General features: G+C 40.4%; 1 protein-coding gene across 5 annotated transcripts in view; it reads left to right on the top strand.

Moving 5' to 3' along the window:
• The window catches only part of CARMIL1 (capping protein regulator and myosin 1 linker 1), a 194,445-nt gene that overhangs the window by 145,847 nt on the left and 31,724 nt on the right, over positions 1-16,874 (top strand). For all 5 annotated transcript variants that reach the window (XM_069004292.1, XM_069004290.1, XM_069004289.1 and 2 more), the window contains 3 exons: positions 1,481-1,656; positions 3,640-3,727; positions 6,403-6,552. In XM_069004292.1, the coding sequence (XP_068860393.1) occupies positions 1,481-1,656; positions 3,640-3,727; positions 6,403-6,552 (414 nt within the window). The remainder of the gene's footprint in view (positions 1-1,480; positions 1,657-3,639; positions 3,728-6,402; positions 6,553-16,874) is intronic.

Raw genomic sequence — 16,874 nt, 5'->3', positions numbered from 1 at the left:
CCTCAGTCATGAGGATTGAAGGAGGGAGTGTGGGAGGAGTTCTTAAAGTGCATCTTGAGAACCCAGAAACAAGATATATTAGTAGCTGTAATGGCAGTTGTCCCTTATAACTGTAAATTAAATGTTTTGAAGATTGGACCTTCTTGTATGCTGTGACTGCTTCATGTTGCTTTGTTGGGTTTTTTTCAAACTGTAAGAGCTACAGACTGAAAGATGCTGCTTTGAATCATTGAAAGTTTTATGCAGCAATGCTCTTTTTTCTTGCTCATTGTCTGCATAAGAAAATTACTAGTTATGGTAGGGCTGTGCAAAGAGAAAAAGGCTCTGATACAATGGAGTTGAATCTGAGGTCACTTACCTGTGGTGTAGGATTGAGAAGAAAAAGGAAATCAGTAGAGTTTTCAAGGGGTGCAGTTCTTATGTTGTACAATTTCCAAATGCCTGGGTAAGAGCTAGGCTTATCTAGTACACCATTCCAATGAAACTTTGTTTTTTGTTTGTTGTTTTTTTTTTTTTTTTTTTTTTTTTGTTTTGTTTTTTTTTTTTTTTGTTTTTTTTTATTATTATTTGTAAGTACCTTTTTCTCTTTGGTTATCAACACTCAGTCTTATTGGAGACAAGTTGGCCCATTTCAGTAAACTGGGCTCCCTGTTCTTTTTTTTTTCCCCACCCTCCTTTGGATTTTTCCTCTGTAGGTGACCATGCACTGGAACAGGCTGCCCAAAGATGGTGTGAGGTCTCCCTCACTGGGGATACTCAAAAGCCATCTGAAAGCAATCCTGTGGCATGTGCTCTAGGGAAACTTGCTGGAGTAGGGAGGTTGGACCAGATGACCTTCAGTGGTCCCTCCCAACCTTTCACCCATTCCGTGATTCTGTGTGGATAAAAATTGTTGGCTACACCTAAAGTTCACTGTAGATTTACATGTATATAAACGAGATCCATATATTAAAGGTTTGCATGCCAACTGCAGATCACACTTGTAGCTACTTCTTAATATTCAGCTGGTATATTCCAGCCATGTGTACAGCATGCTGAGTTCTCAGGAGTCTCCCTTCCTCATTTACTGATGCTTCTTACAAATTGGCAGGTCTGGAGCACTGATGAAAATTGGTGATTCAGGGCACAGTTTAGAGGGAAGGCAGCTGCAGCAGAGCATCCACTGCAGTGGTGGGTGCCCAAGGGAAGCTAATTTGTTCTGACAGTTCAACACACAGAGATGTAAATGTTTCATATTTGAAAAGGCAGACAAGTACAGTTGCCGGTCATTTTCAGAGCAAGTGTGTTGATTCTCGAAGCTGTATTTTGTAAAATGTCATATATTGCAGCTGGATGCAAAATGGATTGGAAAGTAGGAAGAAGAATTGTAAAAACTGCAAGTCTAAAAGCGTTGTAGTGCTGTTCACCAGAATAATGCTGTCACCTCCCAGCTAAAGTAAATCCCAATATCTAATGTTATTTTTTGCTTGCTGTGCTGCAGACGCTCCTTGAGTCTATGGTGGATGCAGCAGAAAACCTTTGCCCAAATGTAATGAAGAAGGCTCGCATCCGTGAAGACCTCATTGAGGCCAGCACTGAGAAGATTTCCATCCCACGCACTTTTGTGAAAAATGTCCTCTTGGAGCAATCTGGAATTGATATTCTCAATAAAATTAGGTACTTTAGGAGACTAATCTAAAAAAATTGGAATTTGGATTTTTGGGTTGTGTGTATGTGTGTTTGTGTAGTAGAAGAATTTCGGAATTCTTGTGTGACTCACAAGAAACTATATTACAGCATTCAAAGAGCAGGAAATTGTCCTGCAGGTCTAGTTCAGGTGATTCATGTATTTGGAATCTCTAGGGATGTTAACTTAGATCATTAATGCATATGCTCTCTTATTTAGTGAAAGATTTGGTTTATGGTACCCAAATAACATTTTCATGACTGATGCTTTTTAAAAAAAACCTTATGTTCTCACATAACAGTGAATTAATATAATAGAAGAAAATTGCACTATTTGCTTTCACTGGTAGCAGTGCTTTGTCTGTTGTTACATTTGGTCTTGTCCTATAGCTGTAGCAATCACTTTAAAACTTTGTGTGGGAGTTGTGCACAGCAGACAGACATACTTGAGAAATGGAAACTTGGATATTCAAACCACAAACCTGGAGCAGAAACCATTACCCTAAATAACTCTTAGTTTGTCCTTTAAAAAAAGAGGCTTTTACCTGACCTTTTACTGTTTTTTTTTTCATATTGAATGTATACCGGAGAATGTATTTACACAGTATAATGTGGTTGACCCATACTTAAACCTTCTCAGTTCCCTTCTGCCTGATGCTTGAAAAGCATGACATTTTGCATTGTGTTGCTAATCTTTGAGGAAGAAGAAAACAGTAAGACTTCAGAAGTAGTTTTGCAGAGTGCAGCAAAATAGGCAGGAAAAGGTGTTAAAGACTTCAGCTAAGCCTTCGGAGTGTTTAAAATGATTCAGGAAGTAAGTTTTCTTCACTTCAGTCCTATCAAATAAATCTTGGCCCCAAGACAACAATACTGCCTCTTATACTTGTAGAAGCTGGAACTGTCAGTGGGGTGAGGGTGCCACACTGTGACCCTTCCTGCCTTATATTATTTGAAATTAATGTCGGTAGCTGAGGGAGATTCCTTCACTCTCATTCTCTTCCCACTGTGGCTTGGCCACCATTCTACCTCCCTATGAATTGCATTGCCTTTCCAAGGAGTTCCTTACCTTTTTCTCCAGGCTCTCTGCAGCAGTAGTGCTAGCCCCACGCAGAAATAGCTTTGTTAAGCCAATGCAGCTTAGTCCACACATAAAAACCATAAACCAAAATCATATCACTTGCTGGCAAGTGTCAGTTGAAAGAGTTGGCCTTGGAAGCATTGAGGCAACAGAGGTGGAGCTTTGGGCTGCAGCTCAGACAGTCGTGCCTGTTAGCTCCAAATCAGCTGCCCTCCACAGCCAGAGCATTTGGTGCTGTCACCAAAGATGGGACCCCAAGGGAGCCATTCAAGGTACACATTTCCTTGAGAGGGAGTTACCAGGGAAACCTAAGCTCAGTGTGCAGGTGTGGTGGTGTTCCACACATGTCTGTGCAGTGGAAATGGTTGACATGAAGTTCTTGAGGCAGAAAGTGGTTACCTAGAGCAAAAGAGGAAGCAAAGTTGTGATGGCATAGACTGGAGAACCAGCACTGTACATTTGTCCTTACCAGCACAAAAAGGAATTGGTGAAACGAATGTATTGTATTTGTTCAGTGGAGTAGTGTTAAATAGGCAGCACTGTCCTAATCCCATTCGTCTGAGATTTGTGTTTGTCTGACTTCAGTGGTGGAGTGTTCCTCTCCGAGTTTCACTTCTTATTTTTATTCAGCTCTCTTACCCAGATGTTTTCATTTCATGTCATGTCATGGAAAACTGTTAGAAGCAGGTTAAATATGGTACAGAGGCTCCTGTGTTTATTGTGTGATTCATGAGTTTATTTCTGAAACCTGCAGTCATGTATCCTGACACCCTCTAATGTTTTACTTCAAATAAAATGACAGCACTGTGGATAATCGTCACACTGTTGAATGTGTAATAAAGACGAAAATCTCCTGCATGAATTAAGAAGTTCTCTCATTTTTAATCCTCACACAGTGAAGTAAAGCTGACAGTGGCTTCTTTCCTGTCTGACCGAGTTGTAGATGAAATCCTGGATGCGCTTTCCCATTGCCATCACAAACTGGTGAGTTTTCTCCTGGTTGATATCTAATATGCCAGATCTCAACAATGCCATTTATATTCATAACTTGTTCAGTTTCTCCTTTGACAGCTCTATTTTGAAATTGGTCTTATTTTTGTTGACATCCTGACATCTTTTGAAATTATTTCAGTGCTCTTGCCTCTTTGCTTTAAGAAAGATGCACCCTTGGAAGAGACTGTGTTATATATTTGTCCTATTGTCTTTTGAGCTGTTGTCAGATCTAGAAAAATGCCATCAGGATGCAGCATTGAGTCATTAGTTAAGAACAATGCTAGTATTTATCAAGGTGAGAGTATAAGGCTTGGTTGCTCATGAAATGAGGTAAGATTTCATTCTTTAGAATTGTTTAGGCACTGCTGAGACCTTGTTTCCTCAATGAGTACATTCTGAGGTTACCTCAGAAGTGTAGGTATCAAGTTTGAAGAGAAAGGAGTAGGATTGTAGGAAAGGAAGCACTGTTACTTGAAGGTCCTGAGCTGTTGGGAGGCACAGATATTTATTATAGAGGTACTTGCCTCATCAAGAGTAGAAGAAATAAACTGTGTATCCACAGAAAAACTTTTTTGCTTCTAATGCAATGGGGCTTTGTAAGGACAATCCAGTCTTTTTTTAAAGAACTTAGTGGGTGGTTGTTGTGATTAAAGTTGCTCTTCATTTCTAATTGAAATTTCTCTGGCTTCAACTTGCAGTCATTATTTTTTTCAGATGCTTTTCTCCCCAAGATAAGGGAACCATATCTATTTCTCTTTATTTCCTCTCTGTGAAGGTCCTCACACACATAAAACAAATCACTCTTTCTAACCCCCCCCCCTTTTTTTTTTTAAATAGAAGACTGAGTTATTTGAGCATGCATCTTTGTAATACAGAGTGGCATTGTGTAAAGGTACAACCTCTGGTCTCTGGAACTCTGCAGCAGCAACAGCCTGCTGTGGGAGAGACCACATGAATGAGCTCCAGTTTGTCCTGGAGGAGGCTCAGCTGGAATAAGCAGTGACTGGGCTGTTTCTGTCCAGTGGTATTGCACAGCCTGGACATACCCTGATTCCTGCACAGTATGTCATTTTCTCCAGCCTTTGAGTCACTTCACTGAAAATCCTCTGCAAGTTTTCCAGCTGTTTAAGAAGTCGCTTTTAAAATTATGGTTTCCAGAACTGGACAGACTATTTGTGTTTTAACCAGCACTGTACACAGGACTGAAATTGTTTTTCTCCTGATATTCCTTATTCCTTGTATTTACATAGCCAAGAATATCACAATTCCTTTTGTCAGAGTTTCAGTGGTAGCTCATTTGTAGGATGGGGTTTGCTAGACCTCCAATCCACTAAAGGCTTCTGGACACTTGTTGCTTTTCAGGATTGTGAAATTGAATAATTGCCAGTGCTCTTAGTTTCTAAGGAATAACTGTACATTTTGTTTTGGGCTGATATGCTTTGTGATCCAATCTGGCCTACATTACTAATGTGTGCCTTTCACCATTTAACTCTGCCATGTTTCTGTTAGCTGCAGGTTCTTTCAGGTAGTACAGCACTGATGAAAACCTTGAGGAATACTGATCTCAAAAACGCTGCTAGAGGAACTCCTGTCTAATTTGACACTGTTAATCTTCAGATGACAGCTGCAATCTGAGAGCTGGCAGCTAGTCCTTAGTACAGCAAAGATTAAATGCACTGATACAGTTCTCAGCCAGCTCCTTAAATTGGAGTGTCATGTTCTACTAATTCAACACCCACAAATGTCTGTGTTTGTTGCATTGGCATAGTAGTGTTTGAGGCAACTTTGAAAAATAAACCTTGTTTGACAAGACCTCAGTTTGCCTAATGTGATGATGATTAGTGTTAATTATTATTGCAGCTATTTTAGTGGGCTTGAAGATAAATCCATGGCAGCTCTCCAGTTGCTTTTCCTGAGTAAACAGCAGACTAAATTGACTATAATTGACTCGGGTCAATTTTACCTTTTTTGATGGTCAGCAAAACTGCAATCCACTGGTTATCCTGGCTTGTGCTGATGTTAAGTAGTGGACTCCAGCTCTCCGTAGCTGCCCCTTTGAAGATTCTGTGACTAACTGATTTGGGACAGCTGATCTTCAAATATTTGCTTTTAGCAGATGTTTAATATTCTCTTCAGTTATCAAAAGAACTACAAAATATTTCATCATTTTCATGGCATCATGAGCCCACTCTGTTCCAAATACAACCCAGGGTGGTTTGTATAATGTTCTATGTGGTCCTAGAAACAGTTTTTGCTATGCAGGTCTAAAAATAGACTTTAACAACAGAGAACTGTTGTTACAGCTTTTCCCTATCTATTTCTTCAGTGAAACAGAACTGAGGTATTTAAAACGGTGCTGTTTTTGTGAATAGCAGATTATAACATTTTGGCCATTGAATAATTATGAAAATTATATTGGCTGATACTGTACCTGTCTTTGTGTTCATAAATTTGGAAAAAATAGTTCAAGAAAAAGCTTCCTTACCACACTTTTATTTTCTTTATAAAACAAACCCATTGTGAAGACTAACCAACATAACTGAGCTTTCCCTTTGTACTTGGTCTTCCAGGATCTCTGATCACCGAAATTCTGTAAACTTCTGGTTGGGTTCTCTTTGTCTTCTTAAGTTTGACTGGTGCGTTCGTGTTGTCATCCTTGTCTCCAGGCTGACCATTTGACCAGACGTGGCAAACCACTTCCACAGCAAGAATCACAGGAGATTGAGTTAGCTGAAGAAAAACCCGCTAAACGCTCTATGATCACAGTTGAGGAGCTGACAGAGATAGAACGTTTGGAGGATCTGGACACTTGTATGGTAAGACACATTCCACAGCCCATGGGGTTGAGTACGCAGGTAACTGGAGGAAAGATGCTTTCCAGAATATCACTTAGCACATTCATGGTATCAGGAAACTCAGGTTAGGAATTAACTTCTAGAAGAAGTAAATATTAGCTTGGAAGATTTTGTCTGAATTGCATCTTTGCTGTTCAGTAGAGGAAAAGCTTCTCCCTTTTCTTCACTTCTGTCCTCGTACCTGTTGAAGGACCTTTCCCTTGCATACACTGCTGCAATCAAGCTAACACAGTAAACACCTCTTCCACTGGGCACAGTTTCACGGAGGTTCAGTTGAGGTGATAAATTGGACCGTGCTTTCCTTTGACAACATGCTGCTTTCTGCTTTTGTCTTCCTTCTACTTGACATGGATTCCTTTCACCCGTGACAAAAAATATTTCTGACTGGAAGTTATGTTATTGACCATGATCAGAAGTTGTTTTATATGTGACTTTTATTATAAAGATGGCTTTGTGCTGTATCATCATCCTTACAAGATGCGAACCCAGATTGCAAATAAATGGGTTGCTAACTGTTCTCAATCTCAAATTCCCCTCCTCCCAGTTCAGTCTCTTGGGGAACTTTGGACAGGAACTTCAGGAAGTGCTTCTCTACTACAAATTAGTCAGTCTAATAGGTGGTCACTCCTGCAGGGGATGAGCTTTCTCCTCTACCTTCCTACCTGATTCCTTGGCTATGCACTTTCACCAGAAGCTAAAACAGCAGAAAAACGGATTGCAGCTTTTTGTAGAAGGTTTGTTGATTCAGCTCCCTGAGTAAACGTACTGCAGAGTCAGATAGCACAGGAGGAGCAGCAGGGCTGCTCCTTTCTGCAGCAAATATCTGTTGGTCTCATTTATCTATAAAACAAAAGCACACCTTTGTGGAAATATCAGCTTAAACTGGGTTCTCTCTCCCTTCCAAATCTCCTGTTTCACTGAGAGTTGATTTGATACAATATTTGTCTGAGCATCGCAAATCCCTGTGAGGCTTGTGGTGTTCATCTAGTTCATCACCGGTACTGTCACGTTCCAAAAGCTTTCTGTGGCCAACATTCAGTAATCATTTTGAGCCCTGGCTCCTATGGGAGAGGCATCCCAGTAAAATATGTGGCATCTGAACACTGTACCTGTAAGTTAGTTTTTGCATGCTGGCTTCATATATGGAAAACTAAGCTAAGGGCTCATTTTGACACCTCACCCTCTGCCTTTAAATTTATTCTTGCAGCCTGTTAAGGATAGTAATACTGGAAATGTAAAAAATAGCTCCTGTCTTTATCTCGTATCACCATGGTTATATGAAAACATCATATCACTCTGCTGTTATCTTTCACTTTGGCCATATTAAAATAATGGAAATGTGATGATGCTTACATTCTCTAAAAATGCATTAGATGCTAACTGTACTTATCTTCAAAAGTGTTTATATCTGTCTTCATTCTCTTCACCCTCATTATGCACAGACATTCAAATACCTTTGTGACCCAGATTCTCCTCAGTATCTAATTTCTGAAGAGAATGAGCATCAAATAAACATGAGACAGTAATCTTAGTCAGTGCTAAATGATCCATTTATTAAAAACTGTAATCCATATTTGGGAACTGTTTTTTGCATCCTGACTGCAAATGATGTTGGTTGCTGCTGTAAAAATATGGAGATAAATAGATGAACTCATAGAATAGTTTGGGTTGGAAGGAGCATTAAAGATCCTGTTGGTTCTATGGGCAGGGACATCTTCCATTAGACTGGGTTGCTCAGAGCACAATCCAATCAGGCTTTGGACACTTCCAGGGATGGGGCATCCACAACTTCTCTGGGCAGCCTGTTCCAGTGCTTCATCACACTCACAGTAAAGAATTTCTTCCTAATATTCTCATCAAAATCCACTATCTTTCAGTTGAAGCCATTTCTCCTTTTTTCTATCACTACATGCCCTTGTAAAAAGTCCTGCCTTTTTGTAGGCCCCCTTTAGGTACTGTTGTAAGGTCTCCCTGGAGCCTTCTCTTCTCCAGTCTGAACAACCCCAGCTCTCTCAGCCTGTCTTCATAGGAGAGATGCTCCAGCCCTCTGGTCATCTTCATGGCCTCATCTGGACTCACTCCAGCAGGTCCATATCCTTACATTGGGGGCCCCAGAGCTGGACACAGCACTCCAGGTGGGTTCTCAAAAGACAGGAGCAGAGGGGCAGAATCCCCATCCCCACCCTGCTGGCCACGCTACTTTTGATACAGTCCAGGATACAGTTGGCTTTCTGGGCTGTGACTGCACTTTGTCAGGTCTTGTTGATCTTCTCATCCACAAACACCCTCAAGTCCTCCCCAGGGCTGCTCTCAATCCAGTCTCTGCCCAGCCTGTGTTTGTGCTTAGGATTGCCCCAACCCATACACAGGACTTAGCAGTTGGCCTTCTTGAACTTCAACATTGACACAATGACATGGCCCCAAAAGGCTGAGCAATTATGGGATTATTACTGAGCTAGTGTTCTCACTGAGCTTCATGCAACTAAAAGCACCTTTAGAATGTGGGGAGTTAGTAACTTCAAAGACAGCACTTTCCAAATGATTTATTATAGCTATGGGAAAATCCTACAGATATCAGATATTCTCTTGATAAATGTAACCTGATTTGTGACAGCTTTTAAGTGTCACACAGGTACTTACGTGGAAATGAGGAACCTTCTGAAAGGGGCATCAGTGAACCCTTTGTGAGCTGGTCAGTGCAGAGATGTTGCTGAGAGATTTAACTAGAAAGAGAAGCATATGGTTTTATGAACTGTAATTAGGAGCCTAATTTCTTTTGAATTGTTTAAATCTTAAATGAGAAATAGCTGTTTAGATATTACTTCCAAAGTGGCATTGGTCCAGAACACTGCCTTGTTTGGTCATTGGAAATCCCTAAGCATTCTGAAGTGTGATGACAAAGCAGATCTTAGCCTTTTGATTAGATGATGCACCTGGCTGTGTGTTCTGCAAACCTCAGACCTGAAACCTTGAATTGCAGCTTGGTATTAAGCTTGTTTGAGAGCCTAATCTATAGCCAAAAGAATTTGGAATGTAGGATGAGGCTGATTGTGTTGCTGGGATGCCAGAGAATACTCACTTATTCTAAGCCCAGCCTTGCTCCAGCTGGCTGTCAAGATGTTTTGGGAAGAAAAGATTTTGGTCGTGAAGGAGAGGCACTGAGCTTGGACCACCATTTGGGGGAAGCTGTTTCCCATTTGCAAAACAGGATTTGTTTTGCAAACCCCCATTATCTTCATCAATTCTTTGTTCTTGTTTTCTTCAGCAAGCCTATTTAGGATCAGTATTCTGGCTGGGGTAAACAATACAGCAGCATGTTGTCATTTACCAGCTTCCCTTGAAGCTCTATTTGAACAATGTGGGGGAAAACTGGATTTGGATTCACATTTGACTATGATTGCAGGTAGATCGTGTATCACTGAAGCTATATGAATGACTGTGAGTGAAGTGGATGTGTTGGTAATAAAAGGTATATGAGCTATTTGTTTTTATACATGGATTGAAAGCCAAATACAGAAAAGATTGGAACACTTGGACTGGCAGCATAGTGTTCTGAAGCCTCCATTGCTGCTGATAGAGTGAACAAACAGGCACTGTTTCAGAGCCTGCCTACCTATTCTGAAGCAGGGTGCAGAGTGGCTGTGGCTGGAGGATTTCCCTGACAGAGTAGAAATTTAGATATGAATAAACAACACAGATAAGGCAGAATGAAATGTCACAAATGGGCTCACAAAATGCATCACTGAAAAATAGACTCTTAAATGTTATTCTAGTATTTTCTGTGCATGCATTGGGATTTCCTAAATACCAAACTGTGTGGTTAACACTGACTAGCTTCAGATTAGGGTAAGTTTCTCATCCAGCCTTTAACAGTGGCCTGAGAGCCCATAATGTGAAAGACTTGTCATACCAGAGTTTGCCAGTCTGCTAAATGAGTTGTGAAGAACACAGGGAGCAATTGAGTGGTCCGGCGTAGGATGTGATTGCTGGAACATTACGCATCCATGAGTTTCTGATCTCCCTGAGCTGCACTGCAGTAAATTGATGCTTCCCTAATCTACAGCTGTCTTAGTTGTCTACATTTAATTAGAGCTGCATTGATGGTAATAAGTCGTTAGATAAAAGTTGTGTGCAAGTAAGATGGAAAGAAAAATCTCTGTGCAGAAAATGACTTGCTCTTCTCCGATGAAAGGAAAAACCATGGCCTGCTTTTCAGAGCTTAGACTCAGTCATGAATTAACTTCATAAAATAGTATGGTTTGTCTAAATTTTTCTCTGCATATATGATGAGTGTGACACATATTCAAGTCATGCATGCATTTTAAAACTAAGTTTAAATAATGCACCCTTTTTTACTGAGTCTGAATATCATGTGTCTTGGTATGTGTAATCGTGCAGGTAGATACTAACTGATTTTAATTTGCATAATGCTTCTAGTTGTACTTTATTCTTTCATGTGCATTAATACATTGCAGAAGTAAGAGATACTAAATAATGCTCAATTCCCCACCAAAAGACAGTGGAGCATCTTTGTTAGATTGTGTTTAACAGTTATTTTCTAAAGGGTTTTTTTTAGCTATTTGAATGTTATTTTGGCTTCTAGAATACTAAATAGAGCTCAATAGAGCTGAGCCATTATTTAAAGGTGTTTTGAGAGAAATAGGTTCTCTTTTACTAAAAATCCATGTACCCATCATTTTTTAAATATCTGTTTCAGCAATATAACTTTATTACTATAGGTAGTAATGAGCATACAGCCAGGATAAGTATTGTTTTTAGAGCAAAGCAGAGGTTATTTCTATTATGAAGAGGTATGGCAGGAAGTTGTTTGAAGCATGTAAAGGAATTGTAGGTTGTAATACAGAAGTTTGCCTGTAACTCTTCTTTAAAGCATTTCAGTGTAAGATTGAAACACTTGGAGGGTAAATTGTGTTTGAAAAAATGCTAGTGGCTGATAGGAAAGTACTGCCTGTGATGAATATTGAGTCTTAGCCATTTCTCATTTATTTCTAATTTTAATCACAGAAATTGTTCTGTGACTTTAATGGAGGAAGGTTTTAAAAAAACAAACCTCATGAGCAATATATTAAAGTTCTTTATTGAACAATAGATTTCACCTGTAGAGTAGAGATGAAAATTTGCAGAAATAGCAGAACACTTGTAGATTGGTGGTGTATGTTTTTCCTGGCTAGCCATTGTCAGAGATTTAGCAGATGAATCCTGTATTCAGGTGAAGACTTATGACCTTGTGTGTTCTGAAGGACAAGGAGTGTATGGACCTCAGTGTTTTCAGGGAAAAGGAAGAAATGGCACTCGCCAAAAATAAAATTATTAAAAAAACCGAACTAACTAAAAACCACCCCAAACTCATAAAGCACCACCTGAGTGCTTTTCTCCCCTGACCCACCCCCAACCCCTGTCCTCCCTCCCATTAACAGCAAGCTTGAATTAAAACAACAGAAACCTCTTCAGTTGCTTTTACTGGCAGAAGGAGGAGATCATGGTAGGGACTCAGGAACATGTGCAGTAATGCTGTAGAAAGAAAAACCAAAGCAGAGATTCTCTGGTATGCCCTGATTTACTACCACATGTGATTCTTGCTGCTCTCTATTTACCTGCAACAGAATTGTCTCAGGCCTAGAGAGTCAGCTTTTTGGATGAAAGACTGAACACCTACTGCAATAAAACCCCATTTCCTGTCGGACTCCATATGTTCTCCTGCACTATAAATAAAGCTCCAGCTCTCTGACTTAATCCAGCAAAAATCTTTTTTTTGCTGGAATGAGCATTTCCACTTTCCCCCGTACACAGTTCGCACTTTCCTGCCCACACCGTCATGCTTGTGCTGGTGTTCACAAAGCCTCACAACAAACTGGGTGTGGGAATTGATTCAACTGGCAATTAAGCTTTTAACAGAGGATTTCTTTCCCAGGTTAGTTTACAGACCAACTAGTCCCCTGGCTGAGTCCACAAAACAAATCCTGAGTGGCAGAAACAAGCAGACAGGGATGAGGGCAAAGGCAGCAGCCTGGATGAATGCTGGATTAAATTGATTGTGACACTTGAGTTTCTCTCTTGTATGCATTAGCAGAAATGGGCCTTTGATGTGCAGTAAATACAGCACTCTGTGGGAAGCTAGAAACTGGCATTATGATATGTGAGAGTGTTCTTGGCTTCTGAAAAGGCTCACAGGCATGCGAGCAAATCTGCTTCAGTGGGAGTCCAGTCATATTTCTGACTCATCCCAAACTAGGACAGTTTATGGAAATATCGCCAGGAGGAGCAAAGCACAGTGCCAGGGTCCTCCTTAAGCCTTTCCCTACACATGCAGTGCTGTGGCTGAGAAAGTGCCATACAAAGGGAGCCAGTGTGATCATTTTGCAGAATATCTTGTTTATCTGCAATTTATGCGTTATCCTCATTAGCATTATGACTACATTAATTTTAATAGTGAATATTTATTACCTATCTTTTCCTGGGTTCCTCTATATATAGTTTTGCAGCATCCTCACTGCCTTTACCATGTTTATTCAATTATTATTGTTACATGTATAGACTACAGAGTACAGGCTTATGAGGGGATACATGTTCCCAGCTGAAACACTCTAAAAGAAACCTGGCTTTCAATGTCTTTTCTTGGTCTCTAAATGGAAGGAGGTGATGGATACTTTATACATAGTTTGTTTTTCTTAAACCAGCTGAGATTTCTTAGAGTTCAAAGCTCTGTTTCTCACAATCTAGGGTACATTATTGGCACAATATGAAGTAAATGAAGAATCTGATAAACTGCATAACAGCACTGCATGCTTGTTTAAGAAAAAAAAAGTTACTATAAAACTGGGGATTGCTTTCTGCTTAGATTATAGGAAGAATTGTGGAATGCATCTGCTGGGTATTCTGTTTGGGTGGTGTCACCTGTGCCAGGCACTTGTCTTCCCGTAACATTGGTGCCTTAACAGACCCAGATTTCTGTTGGGAGTGGAGAGGAGGGTGTGTAGCTGTTGTGATTTAATCTGGCAGGCAGCTGCCACTCTCACTCCCCCACAGTGGGATGCGTGACAGAATGAGAAAAAAGGTAAAACTCATGGTTTGAGAAAAAAACCATTTAATAGAGCAGAAAAGAAAGGGGGATATAGTAATAATGATGAAAGAATATACAAAACAAGTGATGCATGATGCAGTTGTTCAGCACCTGCTGACTGATGCCCAGCCAGTCCCCAAGGAGCAGCCACCACCCCCTGGCCAGCCACTCCTGTCACAGGCTGTCACAGCCTGGTGATGGACACCTAACCACCACTTGGTGGAGAGGTGACTGTCCCTACCTGCATTTGCTTGCCCATTCAGCCAGCAGGTGAATCACCCAAGGGATCACCCAAGAGCTCATTTACCTGCTTCAGGTTATGAGGGCAAAGCCCTTTTGCACAGGTTGGGTCAGGGGACACTCACGTGATCCCTTTTGCCAGCAGAGCCAGGGAGTCAGTTGATGTTCAGCACAAACAGATACAGGATCATCTTCCCACATCCTCTGCTTAAAAGAACTTTCTTGTTATTTCCCATGGTAGATCAGCAGGAGCTCCTATGGAGTAGTTCTTGCCAAAATCTCTGCTCTGGAGCCTTTGGCAGAGGCAAAACAGCAAGCAGCATGAGAATAACCTCTGATAGTGCTATTTCTGTAGCACACATCTCTGCAGCCATGATGTGTCTCAATTCAATTAGTATCTGGCAAGCTGACCTTCTCAAATGGTTGAGGAGTTTTCTGTATACTTTGTATGGTCCTTTCTGCTGCTTTTTGGTTCTTCTGGCATCTCAGATGAACAACTTGGCATGAAGTACTTTATCTGTGTTGTCTGGGGAAATCATGTTTACTCTGAAATCTGGAGAGCCTACTTAAAATAGCACATGCATGAGTCTGTCTCACTAAGAGTGCTTCGTGGTTCTCACTTTACCCATAAGAGCATGAGGCTTGCCATTTTTTGCTCTGCAAAACTGATACTTCATACTGCAGGGATAAAGAACCGTTCCTCACAGGAAGAGGAGAGAGAAAGTCTGTGTTGGGGCAGGCAGTTACACAGTGCCATTAGACTTGGCTATATTTCATCAAAGAAGAGTAGGTTAGGATGAACTGGGTTGCCAGAATAGGAACTTCAAAATAAATAAATAAATAAAATCAAGCATACATGCTGCCAAAAGGCTAGAAGACAGCTTCCAAGTCATCAAGTCTCATCACTGCTGTCATTGACAACTGTATCACACAGCCTTATTCATAAAGCGATCTCAAAACATCTTTCTGTTAGACTAGAGGAGAATTTAGAGGTAAACATACTTTCTTTAGATGTTATTTAGGTCAGCTAAAGCCTCATTACAAAATGGTGGATGTACCTGTGCAGTGAGATCATATCTCATGTTAGATCAAGTTACTGTGAATTTTTGAGGTCAGTAGGGGCAGGATTGGAATACTAATCCGAAACCAAAAGCACTTAAACAGGTGAAAGAATCTTCAAGTGTGCAGGTATTAAAGAAAACTTAAAGAAAAGAACAAGAGAGAAAAACAAAGCAATGGAAAAGTCAAGCTAGTTTCAATTAAAGCTGATCAGAACCTCATTTTGTCTTGTACAGTTTAGCTATGAGTCATTTCCAATGCCATGGTATTTAGATACTCCTGGGAAGTTTGTGTACATACAATCAGCACTTAATACCATGCTTGTGGGTGAGCAGTCCTGCTTTGCAGGGTAGGCATCTTCCAGTCCTTTCAAGTGTTTCTGTCCCTCCTAAGCTCATGTGCTGCTCCATGACTGTCTGACCAAGCAGCATTATTTAAATCATGTGTCACACTTTAGTTTCATCACTGCATAGATCAGCTTTTGATTTTTGCCATCCTCTCTTGGGTAAATAATGATTGACATTTTCTATCTGGTTTAGAGAAGAAACTCAAATACTCTATCCAGGTATTTCTGTTTCTCATACAGGATCTTAGAATATTTGCTCATTGCCTGTCACGATATTTCCTGTTTTCAGTAGGAAGGTACCTTGATGTAGTATAGACAGGACTTATAATTCATACATTTTGAGAGGGTTTTTTTAATGTTTTAGTTCATAAAGTATATTTCAAGTGTCTGAGGGGTATAAAGATTTCTTGTGCATGCTGGAGAGATGTCTGAAGCAATATTTTCTATGAGAAAATAACAACAGCTCAAGTGTGCCTGGGTTTTCAAGAGTAAAACTTCCCATCATAATTCTGAGCATAGAGTCCACTTGCTCTTCCAGGGTAAACTGTATCTGACTCAGTGTGCTAAGTCTCCCTGTAGCATTTCCCCTATCAAATGTGACCACAAGCAATGCATCATCTGCCCACAAAGGGTCTGACATTGGTGGCAAGATGACTGCTTATCCTTTTGGAGGCTGTTTACTTTGGGTTGTTGGAAGGAAGGAGAGATGCAGAAGTTGTGTTGGTTCTCAGTCCTGGGAAGCTGTAGGGCATGCAGGTACAACAGTTCTTATTCATAAAAGTATCAAATGGTTTGGGTTGGAAGAGATGTTTAAAGATCACCTCATTCCAACTTCCTGCCATGGGCAGGGCCACCCTTTGCCAGATCAACTTGCCCTAAGCCCCATTTGTCCTGGCTTGACCACCCATTCAGGAGTATATTGCCTCTGAGTTGCTTTAGTGATGTTCTTGCCCAGGGCACCCAATACGTGTGATAGCTGTTAAAGAATTGCCTAAGGACATCTTGAACAGCTGTCCACCCCTCTGTATTTGCTGAATTTAAAGGCCTTTTATTCTTGCTGTATGGAAGATTAGGTCATGAACAAAGTAATTTTTGAGTCAGCATTTGCCAGCCAAAGGTAATAAACAGCAACAAGCAAGCAGGTTGTGGTGACTTAAAGATATAGTTTGCGCTAGCTGACCTGCAGCAGCTCTCTATTCTGCACTTAGTTTTTAACTAAAATAACTATAAAAGCAAAAGTAATGTAGTTGGAACCATCCTCTTGGATAATCTTGAAGCCCAGGTTCTGTAGAAGATGTTAACCTCTTCATGAGCAAATAGAAAACAGAACTGATGCTATGGAGAATTGCTTTTTCTTTTGAGGTGGTAGTTGCAGGCATGAATTCCTTGCAGGATACTAATTCAGAACATGGAATTAAACATAAATAGTTTAATAGTTTAATTCACATGTCTGGTTTTTCACTCTTCATAATGAAAGCTTTGACTGTTTATATGCAGGAATGTTTATATGCAGGAATTTTACATTACTTGAAAGATGCAAGTGCAGAATTATTGATT

Source organism: Aphelocoma coerulescens, chromosome 2, assembly GCF_041296385.1.
Source record: "Aphelocoma coerulescens isolate FSJ_1873_10779 chromosome 2, UR_Acoe_1.0, whole genome shotgun sequence".
NCBI lineage: Eukaryota > Metazoa > Chordata > Aves > Passeriformes > Corvidae > Aphelocoma > Aphelocoma coerulescens.
This window is presented reverse-complemented; position numbering and strand designations above follow the sequence as displayed.